This window comes from Aethalodelphis obliquidens, unplaced genomic scaffold (genome assembly GCF_003676395.1).
Source record: "Aethalodelphis obliquidens isolate GAN/ISIS:26980383/991018 unplaced genomic scaffold, ASM367639v1 scaffold3, whole genome shotgun sequence".
NCBI classification, from domain to species: Eukaryota; Metazoa; Chordata; class Mammalia; order Artiodactyla; family Delphinidae; genus Aethalodelphis; species Aethalodelphis obliquidens.
This window is the reverse complement of record NW_020837947.1, coordinates 24,749,315-24,766,291: the sequence shown is the minus strand read 5'-3', so window position 1 is coordinate 24,766,291 and position 16,977 is coordinate 24,749,315. Positions and strand designations below refer to the sequence as shown.

Here is a 16,977-nt window from a genome sequence, read left to right as displayed (position 1 = left end):
GAATCACTTTTTTTTACGCGGCCTTACAAGCCAACGTTGTTTTACCTTGCAAAGTCCAGGCGAGGCGTCAGAAACAATCCGGAACAGTTGCTATGGCGACAATCTGGTTTCGCCTCCACGCTTGCTCGAACAGCGTGCTGGGAATTGTAGTGCGTGGGAGCTGACACGGAGGGGGCGGGACAGCTTCCGGAAAAGGTACTACATTTCCGGTTCTTGCCTCCACCTCCCCTCCTGACCCTCCCAGTTTCTGGGCCACTGAGCCCAAAATGAAAGGCCAGTTCTGTATCCTCCTTTCCATGCCCGTCGAACTTACAGTTGAATGCAGGACAGGGGAAGCAATACGATGCCAGAGCCGGAGACGGGAGCCGCACATGTGGAACAGGAAGAGGCGAGGCTCCCGGCTAGTAAGCGGAGGTTCCGCCTCCTTACGTCACTTCCGTAAACAAAGGGCATTGTGAAGGCTAGAGCTCCGGGATGTGACCCCGGCTCAAGCTGCAGCTGTAGCATCGGCGGCTGCAGCTGCGGCGGTGGCTTCAGAGGCCCCGGGGTCCTTGCAGGTTGAAGAAGAGGACCCCGATCCCCTTCTTCCCCAGGTATGAAGTGGAAGCAAAGGCACCCCCGCAATGTCCCCCTGTAGGCCCCTCCCACCACCGGTTCTGGCCGCTACCGGATTTTGGGCAGTGAAGGTTCTCCGTGAAGGCTGATGAGGGAAGGGCAATGAGGTGAAGTCAAGAGGAATTTCTAGTGGTCCGGCTTGGAGGCTGTGGGTTCCTGACTCTCAAACTAATGTGTGAGTTAGACTACGAGCTGTAGTCTATGAAGGTCTTCTCTGAATGGTTCCTTGCTGCTTGGTATAAAAGAAGGGTTTCGGTGCTCTTGTAGTAGTGATGTTATCTAACCAAAAAAGCATAATTGTCGAGCCCTGGCCCCTCAGAACATCTTATCAATAGTTTAGACCACTGTTGGTTTATTTGCATTGTTTCCTGGTTTTTTTATTATTATTATTCTTGTGTCACCAACTGTGTATAAGCATAATTAAATTCGAAAACCAGTGTGTTTATGTGTATCATAAATTTATGCGGACCCTTGCCTCTTTCGAGAACTGATATCCCATCTTCTCTATTCAGTTATTTTTTAAACATTTAATTTGTGTTGCATGCTGAAACAACCCCAAAATGTCTGTTCTGTTACTTAAAATGCTTCTTAAAGGAAAAATTGTTAGCCAAGATTTAAGCGGATTTACGTTCGTTATCTGGGATTAGAGACTGGGCAATAGAGCCTCTCCTTTACAGCCTTTGGTCCTTTGGAGGTTTAGCTCCAGTTATGATTGTCTGGAGTCAGCCTGAGCCAACTGAGCTCAATGGTTTAAATAACAGTGCTAGTAGCTCGGAGTCCAGGCAGTAGCCAAAAAAAATCTATTTTCATTAAAATTCTCAAATAATTACTTGAGGAGTGACATCAGTGGATTTGAGACTTTTTGAATGGTCATAGAATGATTAAATTCAACACAACATACAATAAAAGACCTAACAGTCCTAGTGCACTTTACAATCTGATGAGAAGAATAGCCATATAAATTTCTCATCTTATGATGCATGAAACAATATATTTAGGAAGAATTTAATATTATGCATAAATAAAAAGGAAATGTGGAAGGATATTTTTAGATGGGTGGCTGTTAGAGAAATAAAGCTGGTTAATACATAAAGGGAAAGTACTGAATAAATAGAAGGTTTTACACATATTCTCTATGGAAGGACCAACTGTAACTTCATAGTGTAACTTTTTTGACATTGACAAAACTAAACATATATAATAAAGTTTCATGTTTCATTGGAACTAGGTAGAGAAAGTAAATTTAAAATTGTGAGGGAACAAGTTTAATTTTACAGAACTTCATTTGATCAAGGAACTAGAATCAGTATTAACTCTAGGCAGCAACTGAATTTCTACTTGGTAGTTGAAATAAGGTTTCTAGTTGCTAATTAAAATACAGGTACCCATGTCAATTATATATCTGTTTGTATCTAGGTGGTTTTTCAAAGAATACATTTTAGAAGGGAGACCTAAGGGGCACATAAAGCTTGAGTCAGGCTGGATGATTTGTTTAGTGTTAATATGTTGTTCCCCTTCCATAAGAATGTAGGGAACATTGAGGGCAGGGACTTTGTCTTGTTCAGTACTGTCTCCCCAATGCCCCAAATAGTGCCTGACATGTAGAAGAGAGTAAATTTTTGTGGGATGAATTAATAAACAGTGAAAAAATTTTTTGTCTAACAGGCAGTTTTGGTTAGGGATTCTGTGTACATAATACAGTAAACTAAGCTTAAGAATCCTTGTTCTAACTTTCTTTAATGACCTCTGAAATTCTTGATCCTCTTACAGCCCGTGAAGTGGGTCTTTGAAGCCCTTTCATTTTGGCGTATTATAGCATATATGTATAATTTTGCTGTATTTCCTTAGGTTATAAGAAGCTGGCCTTGGTGCAGTAAGGAACTTAAAACAATGGAGGAGCGCAAAGTGAAGAGGAGGAGTCCTAAGTCTTTTAGTGCCCACTCTACTCAGGGTGTTAATGCCAAAAAAAATGCCATTCCAGTTAGTAAAAGCACGGGGTTTTCAAATCCTGCATCACAGTCAACTTCACAGCGACCAAAGTTAAAAAGGTGAATTCTCTTCTTTCACATTATCACAGCAAAATGCTATAAAGTAAATACTAAATCCACTAATCCTTACAACATGTTTTTCCTCTTGGTTTGACTTTTGAGGCACATATTACATGTGATTTAGAAAAAAAATTTTTGAAGGTTACAGTGTATAGAGATTAGAAAATGCAGAATGAATGATTGGCTTTAAGGCTCTTACTCTGTCTCGTATTAAAATATACAAAGCAGGGACTTCCCAGGTGGCACCGTGGTTAAGACTCTGTGCTCGCAATGCAGGGGGCCCGGGTTCGATCCCTAGTCCGGGAACTGTATCCCACACGCATGCTGCAACTAAGGAGCCTGCCTGCCGTAACTAAGGAATCTGCATGCCGCAAGTAAGGAGCCCTCGAGCCGCAACCAAGACCCAATGCAACCAAATAAATAAATATTTAAAAAAAAATACAGAGCAAGAAAACTTGCAGACAAAGTTGATGAGTTACCCAGAAATGGAAAAGACATATCTGGTTGTTGTTTTTTTTTTAAGCTGAGTGTTTGTGCTTTGGTAGTTTTATTTTTTTTTAAAGAATGAGTTCACTGTTTTAATAGAAGTGATTTGTATTTATTGTAAATATTTAAACACAGGAAAAATTCAAAGAAGAAACAGAAGAATACTAAAATCCTACCACCTAGAAGTATCAGTATTAATATTTAGTGAACATATTAATATTTGTCTTAAGGCTTTAAAGGAAAAGGGGCAAGTTTAAATGTTACCTATTATTGCTGCATATATGAGTATTTTGTAGGGTTAGATATTTGGAAAGCAGGATAATATCTTAAGAGAAAAAGCATTTCATAATCTCAATCCTCTAGATAATTATGATTAAATAAGCTTCTAACTGCAAGCTCATCATGAGAGTTAGTTAAGGAAGTAATGCTTGTAGCACTTTGTAGCCACTGGATTAACACAAAAGACAAGATTGCTGGTGATGATCTCACACTGTCTTTGAGGAAACGAAAGGGACATAGCCAGAGACCCTTGGAAAAGAACATTCCAATAAGGACTAAATGAAAAACAAAAGTTATAAGGGCTTCTTTTTAATATATTATCAGATTGGAAAGGGGTTTTCCTCCTGGAGGAGTTTAATTTAGAATCAGATTTTGAATATGGTTATGGTTGATGAGGAAAGAAAGCCAAGAGATTTGAAAGGAAATCATTCCTTTTTCCAAATTTTTGCATCAGTTTATTTGTATCTCATTGTCTTTTCTACATTGCACTTTTATTTCTCTACTCTCTTCTAGAATGTGGGCTTCCTGAGGGCTGGGTCTTGTGTGCCAGACAGTATTCAGAGTGGGGCTTTGCACATAGTATAATTTCAGTGAGTGCTTTTTAATTGAATTATTTTAACATAAAGTGAGACAGCGTGACATGATCAAAAACACCGAAGTAAGAAGAAACAGATTTTTATTTTCTTTTCTGAGAAGGTTGTTAAGTGATGAACTGATGCAAAACACTTACTTGGATAAAGCTTCCAATTTGAAAAAAAAAAATTTGCTATACTGAAACCTTATAGTCCATAGTAGTTTATCTCAGATTTTAATGTGAATATGGATCTCCTGGGAATGTTTTTAAAATGTAGATTCTGAATCAGTTAGTTCGGGATGGGGCTTCAGCTAAGCATTTCTGATAAGCTCACAGGTAATACTGATGGTACAGGTCTTGGACAGCACTTTGAGTAGCAAGATACTAGATAGTGATAGTAAATCTAATACCATGTATGTAAAATTACAAATCCCGTTTTGTGAAGAACTGTTAGTGGCCTAGTGTCAACGGCCTATGTGTTCTAAGTTGATTTCTTTTCACGGGAATTAATTAGTCTTGCCACCTTTGCCCACACACTCACAGCCCCCCGTACACCCTATTCGTCTTACCCACATTGTGGCGAGTGCACTTGTGGGGAAGAGGTCTTCATGCTATGTTATGTAGAAATTAACTGAGTCCTGAATATATGTGTTACGTCAGGATCTATAGCACGTGTCGGGGTTATAAAAGTAACACACAACCCCCTCTCCCATTTTTGCCTGGTTCACTCCTAGTCTTTAAGCCTTCACTCACATATCACCTTTAGGAAGTTTTCTCTGCTACCCTTAGGTTGAGTAGACTGTTCTTTCTCTCTGCTCCCATATCACAGTATGTATAGCACCATCACTCCAGAGTTTGAGAGCCTGGCATATGCTAGACGTGTGTAATGAGAACTAGCCTAGTCTAGGGGTTCGGAAAGGGCCTTCCTGAGCAGATCACATTTAAACTGAGACTTGAAGCATGTGTGGGAGGTAGCCTGGCAAGGATGCTAACGTGGGCAGAGGATTAGCTGCAAGGAGACAAGAGAAGGGATTTCTAGGAAGCAAAAGAGATTCAGAATGTGTAGAGCATTGACATACAAGAGAGGATAGAATTTCTTCAGGTTATCTGACTACTGAAAGCTTTGCATTAAGTAAATTATGTGATCTGACTTTACTTTTTAAAAATTGACTTGACTGCTCTGTGGGCTCAGAGACGTAGAGGCCGGGAGACCAGCTGGGAAGCTGCTGGAGTAGTTGGGTCAGGTATAGGACAGTGGCAGTGGAGGAGGAGAGATTAGAGACAGCTCTATGGGTGTGACCAACAGGTTCTAGCGCTCCATCACATGTTGATCGTGAATTTCTGTCTGTCTTTCTCCTTAGACTGGGCGTGGTTCAGTGCAGTCACTGATGGCCTGCACGCATTCATATACTCAGTGTCTGGCACCATGTCAGCTACAGAGTAGGGGCCCCAGAACCACTTGTTGGACAGCCCATAGTTGAGGGAACAGCTAGGATAAAGTTAGATGGGAAGGCAGAATATGTTTACGGAGAAGTGAAATATGAAACACAGGCTAGTAAAAAGACTTACTAATTCTCTCTTCAGTTTTTTTTGCAGTCCAAGGAATTACCATAGAGTAAAAGTACATTACTCAAACTCTTTATATACCTTAGTAGTTGTATTTTATACATTTGTTTGAGATTTTCATAGCCTGTTCCTTGAAATGGCTGTTTTTATTTAGTATTGATTTTATTCAGATGTCTTGTTTTTTCCTTAATCTAGAACAGCCTGAAAAAATATCTCTCTTTAAAGGTAATTATAGGCAATTAATTTTTTATTGCACCCTTTTTACAGAGTGATGAAAGAAAAGACCAAACCTCAGGGTGGAGAAGGCAAAGGCGCTCAGTCAACCCCGATCCAGCACTCCTTCCTCACCGACGTCTCCGATGTCCAGGAGATGGAGAGGGGGCTCCTCAGCCTTTTGAATGACTTCCACTCTGGAAAACTCCAAGCATTCGGTAATCCATAGCTGTTTCTCTCTACTCTTTTTCTTCTCAAGATGTTTGCATCATATTTTCTGCATGTATTTTGCAATTCCTTTTTGAAGTGTCATTTTCTTTTATTTAAAAAAAAACAACAACAGTCCAGAGGCATAAAACGCAATCAACCTAGATTTCATTTGTCATGGGATATAATTTGTCCTGTAAGATTTCAGGGAAAAAGTTTTTTAAAAAGAGAGAGTTAGTTGAATTGTTAAAGTAGGATTGCATAAAACGCAATCAACCTAGATTTCATTTGTCATGGGATATAATTTGTCTTGTAAGATTTCAGGGAAAAAGTTTTTTAAAAAGAGAGAGTTAGTTGAATTGTTAAAGTAGTATTGCTGTTGAGGGACTAAGTATCTTGAAAGTGTGACAAACAAAAGGGACATTCTCTGTCAACTGAAATATTTTAGATTTAGTGTTTCAGTTTTAGAAAGACTCAAGATCATTTTTCTTTACCCTTTCAAGCCTAAACTTGTTTCTTGCTCACAATGCCTGACTTTCGAATATTAAAGAATCTGGCTTGATGAAGATGTAAGAACAGTTAACTGATCGTCCCAATAAAACTCTGAATAGGTATTTTTGTATATGAGTTCACAAAGTGTATGGTCAGATATTTCATGTTCAGCTTCCAGCTCACTTTATAAGCTTTTTCTGATGATAAAAATTATTTCCCTGCATTTTTAAAAAGCAATCTAAAACTTATTGAATGCACACATATGGAATCTCACACAAAAGCATAAATGTCATCAACATAAATATTGTGTTTTTAAGTGCTTGTCTTTCCCTCCCCAGCTCTTTTACTTGGCTTCCCTACCCCTTCCCTTACGCCCTCTACTGCCTCCGCCTCCCCCCAGCCCCAACCAGTTAACTGTGTGACACACACACACACACACACACACACACACACAGATTTTTCTTTTCATTGTTTTCTACAAATAGTATCTTATATACACTTTTCGGTGTCTTGCTTTGCTCACTAAACAATACCTGATGGGGCTTCCCTGGTGGCGCAGTGGTTGAGAGTCTGCCTGCTGATGCAGGGGACATGGGTTCGTGCCCCGGTCCAGGAAGATCCCACATGCCGTGGAGCGACTGGGCCCGTGAGCCATGGCCGTTGAGCCTGCACGTCCAGAGCCCGTGTTCCGCAGCGGGAGAGGCCACAACAGTGAGAGGCCGGCGTACCGCAAAAAATAAATAAATAAATAAAATAACAATACCTGATGACAATCTCTCTGAGTCACCTGGTATAGCTCTAATTCATTCTTTTTTTAAATGGCTACATAATTTTCAAGTTGTGAATATACCCTGGTTTATTCAGCCATTTCTCTGTTGAAGGGCATTTACTTCGTCTCCAGCCGCTAAACTCAGTGGTGTAGTGAACATCATTTTACATATATCCTTATGTGGCTGTTTTGATTTCTTTGGGATGGATTCCCATGAGTGGGATTACTGGGTCAAAGCATAGAGGTAATTTTAATATTAATAAAAGTATCCAGATTGCTTTTCAGAAAAGCTATTGCACTTTTAGTTTTCATTAGCAATTTATGAAACAACTCTTTTCTCTGAATTCCCACCAGCTAATAGGTATGACCAGCCTTTTCATTTTTGCCAGCCTGTTGGTGTAAAGAGTTTTTTTTATTACTGTTGAGTTTGAATAGCCATGAATGTTTGTTAAGCGGTTGGATTGCTCTTTTTTAGGACCTTTACCCAGTTTTTTATTTGGTTATTTATCCTTTTGTTTTTATTTACTAAGAGCCCTTTGCATATTTTAGGTACTAACCCTCTGACCTCTTTTGTTTTTATTTTTTTAAGCAACATTAGTGTGTCTCTATATTTTAAGCAACATTAGTGTGGATTTTATGGTATACATCACCTTATAAAAGTTTTAAATTTTTGTATACTCAAATATGTCTATTTTTTCTTATAGTCTCTGGGTTTCCAGTCATGGTTATACTATTATTTGAAAAGAAGACATTAAAACACGTTATTTATTTCACAAAGATGTTTTATGACATCCCTTCCTCCTTGCTTTACTCCATCCCGGTAAGGTGGCATCTTTAGAATACTTTCACTTCCCTCTCCCCTCTCTTCTCTCCCACCCTTGAGATATAATCTCTGGATCAATTTTACTTCTTCACTTTTCTCCCCAACACCCTTCCTGCCCTAACTTTTAAGTGACTTTGTATTCTTGGATTGAAGTCTCTGTTATTCGATGGTTTGCTATATATAAGCATTGCAGATGAGAAGTTGATTGCCAGTTGGATTCTTTCTTTTTTTTTTAAAGATTTATTTATTATTTATTTTATTTTATTTTTGGCTGAGTCAGGTCTTAGTTGCAGCATGCGGCATCTTCTGTTGCGGCACAGGGGCTCTTCGTTGTGGTGCACGGGCTTCTCTCTAGTTCTGGCATGCGGGTTTTCTCTCTCTAGTTGTGGTGTGCAGGCTCCAGGGCACGTGGGCTCTGTAGTTGTGGCGTGCGGGTTCCCGAGGGCATGGGGTCTGTAGTTTTGCAACACGCAGGCTCTCTAATTGAGGCATGCAAGCTCGGTAGCTGTGGCGTGTGGGCTTAGCAGCCCCACGACATGTGGAATCTTAGTTCCCTGACCAGGGATCGAACCCGCATCCCCTGCATTGTAAGGCGGATTCTTTACCACTGGACCACCAGGGAAGTCCCTGGATTCTTTCTTACCAAGTAACTTTTTTCAATCTCAATGCTTGAAAGATATTCTTCTTTATCTTTAAAGTTTAAGCCTTTACCAGAATATGCTTAGGACCGTATCATCCCTGCCTGGAAATCAGTGAGCCCTTCATATCTGCCAACTCATCTTTCATCTCAAGGAACATTTTTTTCTATTGGTCATTTATTTCTCCTCCATCTGTTCCTTTTTATCCTTTTGGAGATTCTGTTGTTCTCATGTTAGGTCACCTGGGTCCATCCCCTGACTCTCTTCTCTTGTTCCTTGTGATTTCTACCTCTTTATATTTTTACTCTATATTGTTTTCCTCTGTCTATATAATATATGTACATCTTTATATGTATACACACACACACACACACACACACACATATATATCTCTTGAGGTAGTTCTTCCACTTGACCTTCCAGGTTGCTAACTGTTGAAAAACATCATTAGAATAGAGGAAATATGAGATATTTTACTATGAAGAAAGGATGATTTTGAAAGAGCTGTAACTAGCTTTAAAATTATTAGTAGTCCTTAACATAATGTAATATAGTCAATTTATGAAGATGTTATAAAGCTGGCTAGAGGAAAAGATAGTATAATTTACATTAATTCATATTTATTCAAGATACATACTTCAACTTTAGCTGAGCTATATTATGCCTTTGAGAAAAATCAAAGGTTTTGGGAGGGGAAAATGATAGTATCAAGAATTTGGAGAGGCTGTACTGAAACGGAATGAAAATATGTAATATTTCACGTATATACATCAGTTGATCTGGGCAGATAATGCTACCTCAGAGGAGTCTAGTCAATAAACAACGCAAGACCTATCCTTTAGCAATAAGTTGTCTTTCTCTACTGTGTATACATTGTGGTTCTCATGCTTCATTACATTCTTCACACTTTATTAATATTTTCACTTATATTTCTTAAAGGAGGAGTACACGGTTGGTTGGCAGAATGATTCATGGTTGAAGTCCTTATAGGACTCTTAGTTTCACTCAGATCATTATAAAATGTTGGGTTACTAAGTTGTTGTTTATTTTGCAGTATGCAGGCCTCTCACTGCTGCGGCCTATCCCATTACGGAGCACAGGCTCCAGATGCGCAGGCCCAGCGGCCACGGCCTACGGGCCCACAGGCCCACGGGCCCACAGGCCCAGCCACTCCGCGGCATGTGGGATCCTCCCGGACCGGGGCACGAACCCGCGTCCCCTGAATCGGCAGGCAGACTCCCAACCACTGTGCCACCAGGGAAGCCCCTGGGTTACTCAGTTTTAATGGCAGTTGTCAACTAGGACGTGAATAGATGGTGTTAACACCCCTCTATATATTACTATTGAAAAAATTTTTTTTACCTAAAGGGTTCTTTCATTCTTAAATTTTTTTTCTATATCATTTTTTAATGCCCATGATTATTTTTTAGATTGTTGTTGTTCCTGGTTGGAGATTTGATTTATAATTTTACACAGAAAATACGCAGTCATTAATGTAATTTACAAAAGAAGGAAAACCAATTTCTTTTAAGCACCTTGACTTTAGAAGTTTCTCCTCAAGACAGTTAGTTTGACCTATCCTAATCTTTATTAATGTTCTGGAATGTTCCCCCAGGAAATGAATGTTCCATTGAACAGATGGAACATGTTCGGGGAATGCAGGAGAAATTAGCTCGCTTGAATTTGGAGCTCTATGGGGAGCTAGAGGAACTTCCTGAGGATAAGAGAAAAGCAGCCAGTGACTCCAATCTGGATAGGCTTCTGTCTGATGTGAGTACAGTCCTCTTTCTTTACTCTTTTCTTAATCAAAATTTTTATTGAGATAAAATTCACCATTTTAACCATTTTAAAGTATAAATTCAGTGATTTTTAGTATATTCACAATGTTGTGCAGACATCACCACATCTAATTTCAGAACGTTTTCATCACTCCAAAAAGAAATCCTGTACCTCTCAGTGCTCTCCTCCCCCATCCCCCAGCAACTGCCAATCTATTTTCAGTCTCTATAGATCTGCCTATTCTGGACATTTCATATAAATGAAAAGCATAAAATACGTGGCTTTTTATGTCTGGATTCTTTCACTTAGTGTAATGTTTTCAAGTTTTATCCATGTTGGACTTCATACTCTTTTTTGAAAGCAATATATCCAAGGATATATTGGGATCCAATATATCCTTATATTTACATCTAAGCACATTTTCTGGGATATTGGCAAATCTAAAAGGAAAATATTTGCTTCTGTACATATAAAAGATCTTAAGATGTAGAAGATAGTAGGGCAAAAGATCCTGGCATGATTAATGCATTTTGCCTTATTTACTCAGGTGGTAGTTACTTATAGTGTGTTTGGTGTTTATGGTAATTTAGCAGGTTGCCATGTGTTTTTGCTTGCAAAGGTTGCTGTAACAAAGTACCACAGACTGGGTGGCTTAAGCAACAGAAATTAATTTTCTCACAGTTTTGGAGGCTGAGAGCTGGAGACCAAGGTGTCAGCAGAGTTGGTTTCTTCTGAGGTCTCTCTCCTTGGCTTGTTGAAAACTATCTTCATGTTCACATGGCATTCTTCCTTTCTGTGTGGGTCCCTATGTCCAAATTTCCTCTTTTTGTAAGGACACTAGTCATACTGGATTAGGGCCCATCTTAATGACTTCATTTTAACTTAATTCCCTCTTTTAAGAACCTGTCTCCAAATATAGTCATGTTATGAAGTATTAAGGGTTAGGACTAAAACATGAATTTTGGGAGGATACAATTCAACCAGTAACACCATATAGGATTCTTTTTTTTTTTTTTTTTTTTGTGGTATGCGGGCCTGTCACTGTCGTGGCCTCTCCAGTTGCGGAGCACAGGCTCCGGATGCGCAGGCTCAGCAGCCATGGCTCATGGGCCCAGCCGCTCCGCATCATGTGGGATCCTCCCGGCCCGGGGCATGAACCCGTGTCCCCTGCATCGGCAGGCAGACTCTCAACCACTGCGCCACCAGGGAAGCCCTCAAACCTATACTTTTAATTGTGATTGTGGTATGCTGAAAACTGAATTTGAAACCAGAGAGCCTTTGTTTAGTCCCGGGTCTACATAGAGCTGTATAACTTTGGGCAATTTAATGTTTTTGTAACTCAGATTTTTCTCTCTGTAAAATAGGGGTGGTTAATTCTACCTCATACTAAAAACTGAATATCACATAAAATCGTTTTTGTAATTCATAAAGTTTTTAAAGATTTTGATCATTAAAATGGCAGCTTTTTAAAAAAAAATCTATTATTAGAGATGATTATAATTAAGCATGGTTTTAAGAATCCTTTTAAAACTTCAGTTTTTATCATATGGTTTTAATTCTCTTATATTCTTATTTCATAAATACTAAAGCTACTTTATTATTATTTTGCATAAGTGAATTTCCCAGTCTGGAAATTTTTAGAAAGTTTTTTCTTTAATACTTTTTTGTTTAAAGAAAGGTTAAATGCGAAATAATGTCTTTAATAATGTATGGTTAACAATTATCTATGATAGTTATCTTATAAAAATTAAATTTGTTACTTTGTGTTACAGCTAGAAGAATTGAATTCTTCCATGTATCCTTTGCTTAACATCAACAGTGAAAAGTTCACAGATTATAATTTTTGGTGAATAGTCCCAATCAAGTGAAGAAACCTACTGCTATTTACTGGGGCCATCTTTCCCTTTAGTTTCTAAATGGAATTTCCCAGTTGTTTTGTATGCTGAAATTTTTGTTTTTCTATGGTTTGTGCTTTGCTCTGTATGGTTTCTGGGTTTTTAAGACAAATTTTTAAAATGTTTTAATCAAGAGAATTAAGAATTAGGCTAGTTGCCGTATACATTATTTTGAATCTTAGATTCTTAAGCTAAATGGAAGTGGGATAGCAGACATAACACAGTACTCTAAATTTACTATTAGAACTAGAATATTTTAGATGCATTAAAGTGTATTATAGGATTAACTTAAAGGAAATCACAAAGGCACATGTAAAATATTCATGTTTTGACATTTCAATTTAGAGCAATTATTTCAAGAAATTTTTAAAATGTATTTTTGAACATACTGATAGGCACAATGTGAGATATATAAGAACAACAAAACAATGATCCTGCCTGTAAAATAATTTTAGTGGTAAGACATCTCTTTGAACCAAATAGTGAGATACTGGAAAGGATACTGGTTGTAGAGTTAAGAGATTTGATTTTCGAAATTTGGTTCCATGTTTTGCTAATGTAAATTTGGGTAGATTGTTTAACATTTCTGAGTATCGTCTTTAATACGGGGTAACTGCTACATGTAATCATGTGTATATGAAAATTTCCAAACTATATAGAAAAGATATTTTAAAAAATCACTCTTATTGCAATAACATATACTGTTACTAACTGCTGAATTGTGCAGTAAAAACAATGAAGAAATAGGAAGATATATACAAATCCAGTAATAGTAATTAATATCTCACCTTTATTGAATACCTACTATTTGCCAAGCATTATATGAAGTGTTTTACACGCATTATCTCATTTGGTCCTACTCTTGGAAGTAGGTGGTGTTATACTCCCCATTTTACAGATGAAGAAAATACAGTTTTGAGAAGCCACATAAACTGTAGGAGATATTAATGTAAGATACCACTGCCAAGAAAGAGTGTAATATGGGGGTAAGATAGGAGTTAATTAGGAGGCTTTTCTTAGGAGTAGTTCCCGGTTCTTTTTTTTCTTTGTATTTGTTTTACATTATATTCTATGCTTTATATTCTCTCTCTGCTTATGACATAACTCCTCTCCTCTTATCTGAGTTTCTGTTAAACATTTAGACTCATTTGTCTCCCGCTTTCCTCACTTCAGCCCCAACGGTTCAGCAGGCCGTGGTGGTAGACTGCAAGCGCATGGCCTTTGAATCGCTTGGTCTCAGGTCTTGGTAAGCAGCTGTGTAACCTTGAGCAAAGCCTAGCAACCCTAGTTTCCTCATCTGTAATAAATGTTCTTTCCGTATTCATACTTTCCCCTCCTAATTTTCCTCTCTGTCATCAGTGCCCCTATAATTTTTATTTTTTAAACATCTTTATTGGAGTGTAATTGCTTTACAATGTTGTGTTAGTTTCTGCTTTATAACAAAGTGAATCAGTTATACATACACATACATCCCCATATCTCCTCCCTCTTGCGCCTCCCTCCCACCCTCCCTATCCCACCCCTCTAGGTAGACACAAAGCACTGAGATGATCTCCCTGTGCGATGCAGCTGCTTCCCACTAGCTAGCTATTTTACATTTGGTAGTGTATATATGTCCATGCCACTCTCTCACTTCGTCCCAGCTTACCCTTCCCCATCCCTGTGTCCTCAAGTCCATTCTCTATGTCTGCGTCTTTATTCCTCTCCTGCCCCTAGGCTCATCAGAACCATTTTTTTTTAGACTCCATATGTGTGTTAGCATACGGTATTTGTTTTTCTCTTTCTGACTTACTTCACTCTGTATTGACAGACTCTAGGTCCATCCACCTCACCTCAAATAACTCAATTTCGTTTCTTTTTATGGCTGAGTAATATTCCATTGTATATATGTGCCACATCTTCTTTATCCACTCATCTGTTGATGGACACTTAGGTTGCTTCCATGTCCTGACTATTGTAAATAGTGCTGCAGTGGACATTGTGGTACATGTCTCTTTTTGAATTATGGTTTTCTCAAGTGCCCCTATTATTTTAATCTTCAAGATTGTTTAAAAATCCCCTCTGTGACTATAGCAGACATTGCTAATCAGTCCTGGCACTATCTGCCTTTAGCCTGGACAGGAACAGGAAATTATTTGCTGTCTCTTAATTACAGTTAGTTGTCAGGTGTTATCAGTTCTGTTTTGTATTCTTCCTTCATTCTCTACCCTCATCCCCTGATTCCACAATCTTGCAAATTTCTGTTCTCTAGAAACCCTAGAGCTGCACTGTCCAATATGGCAGCCACTAGCCAAGTAACTACTGAGCACACAAAGTGTCGGCAACATGGATTGACATGTGCTTTAAGTATAACGTGCACACCTGATTTCAAAGATTTAGAATGAAAAGATGTAAACTATCTCAATATTTTTATGATTACATGTTGAAATGATAATTTCATGATTATGAGTATAAGTAAAATATTTTTAAAACTATGTCTGTGGCTTACATTATATTTCTATTGGACAGTACTGCTGTAGACTTCAGACATCGCCACTGAGTTATTCTTCCTAAAACATCACTTTCATCTTGCCATTCTTTATGAAGTTTTTACTATGTCAGATTTTTAAAAGGTTCTCAGTAATTTGATCACAGCATATTCATCCTGTTATAGTTTTCATTATTTTTCATTCCCACCAAGTTGGCTCTCTGGATGCCCAAGTTCATGCTCACCTTGATGCCTTAGTTCAGGTTGTACTTTCTACCTAGAGTTGCTCTGGCCTCCCCCTTCTCCTTATCAAATAACACTCAAGCTGACCACTTCCATAAAGCATTTTGTTTGTACCCCAAACTAGCATTCTGTGTTATTTCATTATCTGTTGATATGTGTTAAATCTCAACCTTCCAATTGAACAAGATATGTCTCTGACGGCACAGCTCATGTCTGTACATTTTTGCAAACGTCTGCTGTACACGTATTCCTAGCATTTAGTTGTCCTCAGTATATCCAGATCATTGTTGAGTCTTGAATTGAGTCTTGAAAAACAGGTGGCAAGTGGATCATATATATGAAAGAGGAAAATGAAAGGCAGTTATGAGAAGGGAATGGAATAAACTATGCAGGAATTTTATTCTATTTCCAGTTTTCTTGAAGAATAATTCAGAGGATTATAGGAAAGGTTTTAGAGCTATGACGATTTTATTTCATTCTCTTGGACTTTCACAAAGAAATTATTTTCCCAAGGAAATGAAGTGGTGTTGTCTTTTCAAGTGAATTTTGTTAATCCAGTAAGTTTTCATATTTGCCTCTAATCAGCTTCTTACCATGAAAATGATTCTTGCTGCATTAAAATAATTCTGTGCTCTATTAGAACCTGGAACATAGTCTTTTTTCTTTTTTTTAAGCCCTATTTTTTATTTTTTATTTTTTTGGCTGCGTTGGGTCTTCGTTGCTGCGCGTGGGCTTTCTCTAGTTGCGGCGAGTAGGGGCTACTCTTCGTTGTGGTGCATGGCCTTTTCATTATGGTAGCTTCTCGTTGCGGAGCACAGGCTCTAGGTGCGCGGGCTTCAGTAGTTGCGGAGCACAGGCTCCAGGCGTGCGGGCTTCAGTAGTTGCAGCGCGTGGGCTCAGTAGTTGTGGAATACAGGCTCTAGGCATGTGGGCCTCAGTAGTTGTGGCTCACGGGCTCTAGAGAGCAGGCTCAGTTGCTCCATGGCACGTGAGATCTTCCCGGGCCAGAGATTGAACCTGTGTTCCCTGCATTGGCAGGCGGACTCTTAATCACGGCGCCACCAGGGAAGTCCTGGAACATAGTCTTGAATCAGTGATTTGTTTTTAAATCTTCAAATTCTAGACATAGTAAAATTACTTTACTCCATTTAAAGATTGTCTTACCACATCCAAGTTTCTCAATAGCAGCATAGGCACTTTCCCTTTAAACATACTTCTTTTTTTATTACCTCTGTCTCTTAGCTCTTGAATGTAATTTCCAGAAACTTAAAAGAGGTACTCATTAGAGAATGAGAATCTTCTTAACTGATGAATCCAGACAGAAACTCCATTTGGCAGATGCACAAGATGTTCCAAATACTTCTGCTGGCTAAAATGAAACGCAGTCGCTTTCTCGTGGTTTGAAGAAAAGCAGCATTCTTTACTCTTCTAGCTGAATCCAGTAGCAGAATCATCTTCCACAATAAGGAATTAATTAAAGTGCAAGTGCGGCGACTGCTTTCACATGCTGCTTTCAGTGAACTCGACTTGCCATAATTCACCATAACTGGAGGCCCCGGCCTTGTGGAAGGCATAACAGGAAATGTGATACAGAGCTTTTGCTGCTATGCTTTATATTGTTGCCTTACGGGTTATACTTGAAATGCACTGTGCTAAATGTTGTTGATGGGGCCGAACAATTTATCCTTCCTGAGCTCACCAAACTTATTTCACCGTTGATCATAAGTTGATGATGCCCAGGCTTTTTGTGGGAGCCCAGCTTCAGTTTACGTTAGATAATCAGTACACACGCCCGGTGTGTTTTCCAGTGGCCAGTGACAACAAAATGTTAAATGAGTATTTGTGAAATTTGCTATTTTTAATAAAGTGATTGTTTTAAATTA

General features: G+C 38.7%; 1 protein-coding gene across 3 annotated transcripts; it reads left to right on the top strand.

The window, feature by feature from the left end:
* The first annotated feature begins 427 nt into the window (after positions 1-427).
* Positions 428-16,977, top strand: CCDC28A (coiled-coil domain containing 28A). Of its 3 annotated transcripts, none has more exons than XM_027085165.1 (6): positions 428-593; positions 2,464-2,663; positions 5,836-5,999; positions 10,326-10,480; positions 12,262-12,284; positions 14,636-15,730. In XM_027085165.1, the coding sequence occupies exons 2-6, from the start codon at positions 2,506-2,508 to the stop codon at positions 14,766-14,768; spliced, it is 633 nt and encodes a 210-aa protein (XP_026940966.1). In that variant the 5' UTR covers positions 428-593; positions 2,464-2,505; the 3' UTR covers positions 14,769-15,730. The 3 variants fall into 3 exon arrangements, with proteins under 3 accessions (XP_026940966.1, XP_026940976.1, XP_026940986.1); XM_027085175.1 differs by lacking the exon at positions 14,636-15,730 and adding an exon at positions 16,413-16,977 and having other exon boundaries at positions 433-593; XM_027085185.1 differs by lacking the exon at positions 2,464-2,663 and having other exon boundaries at positions 487-593.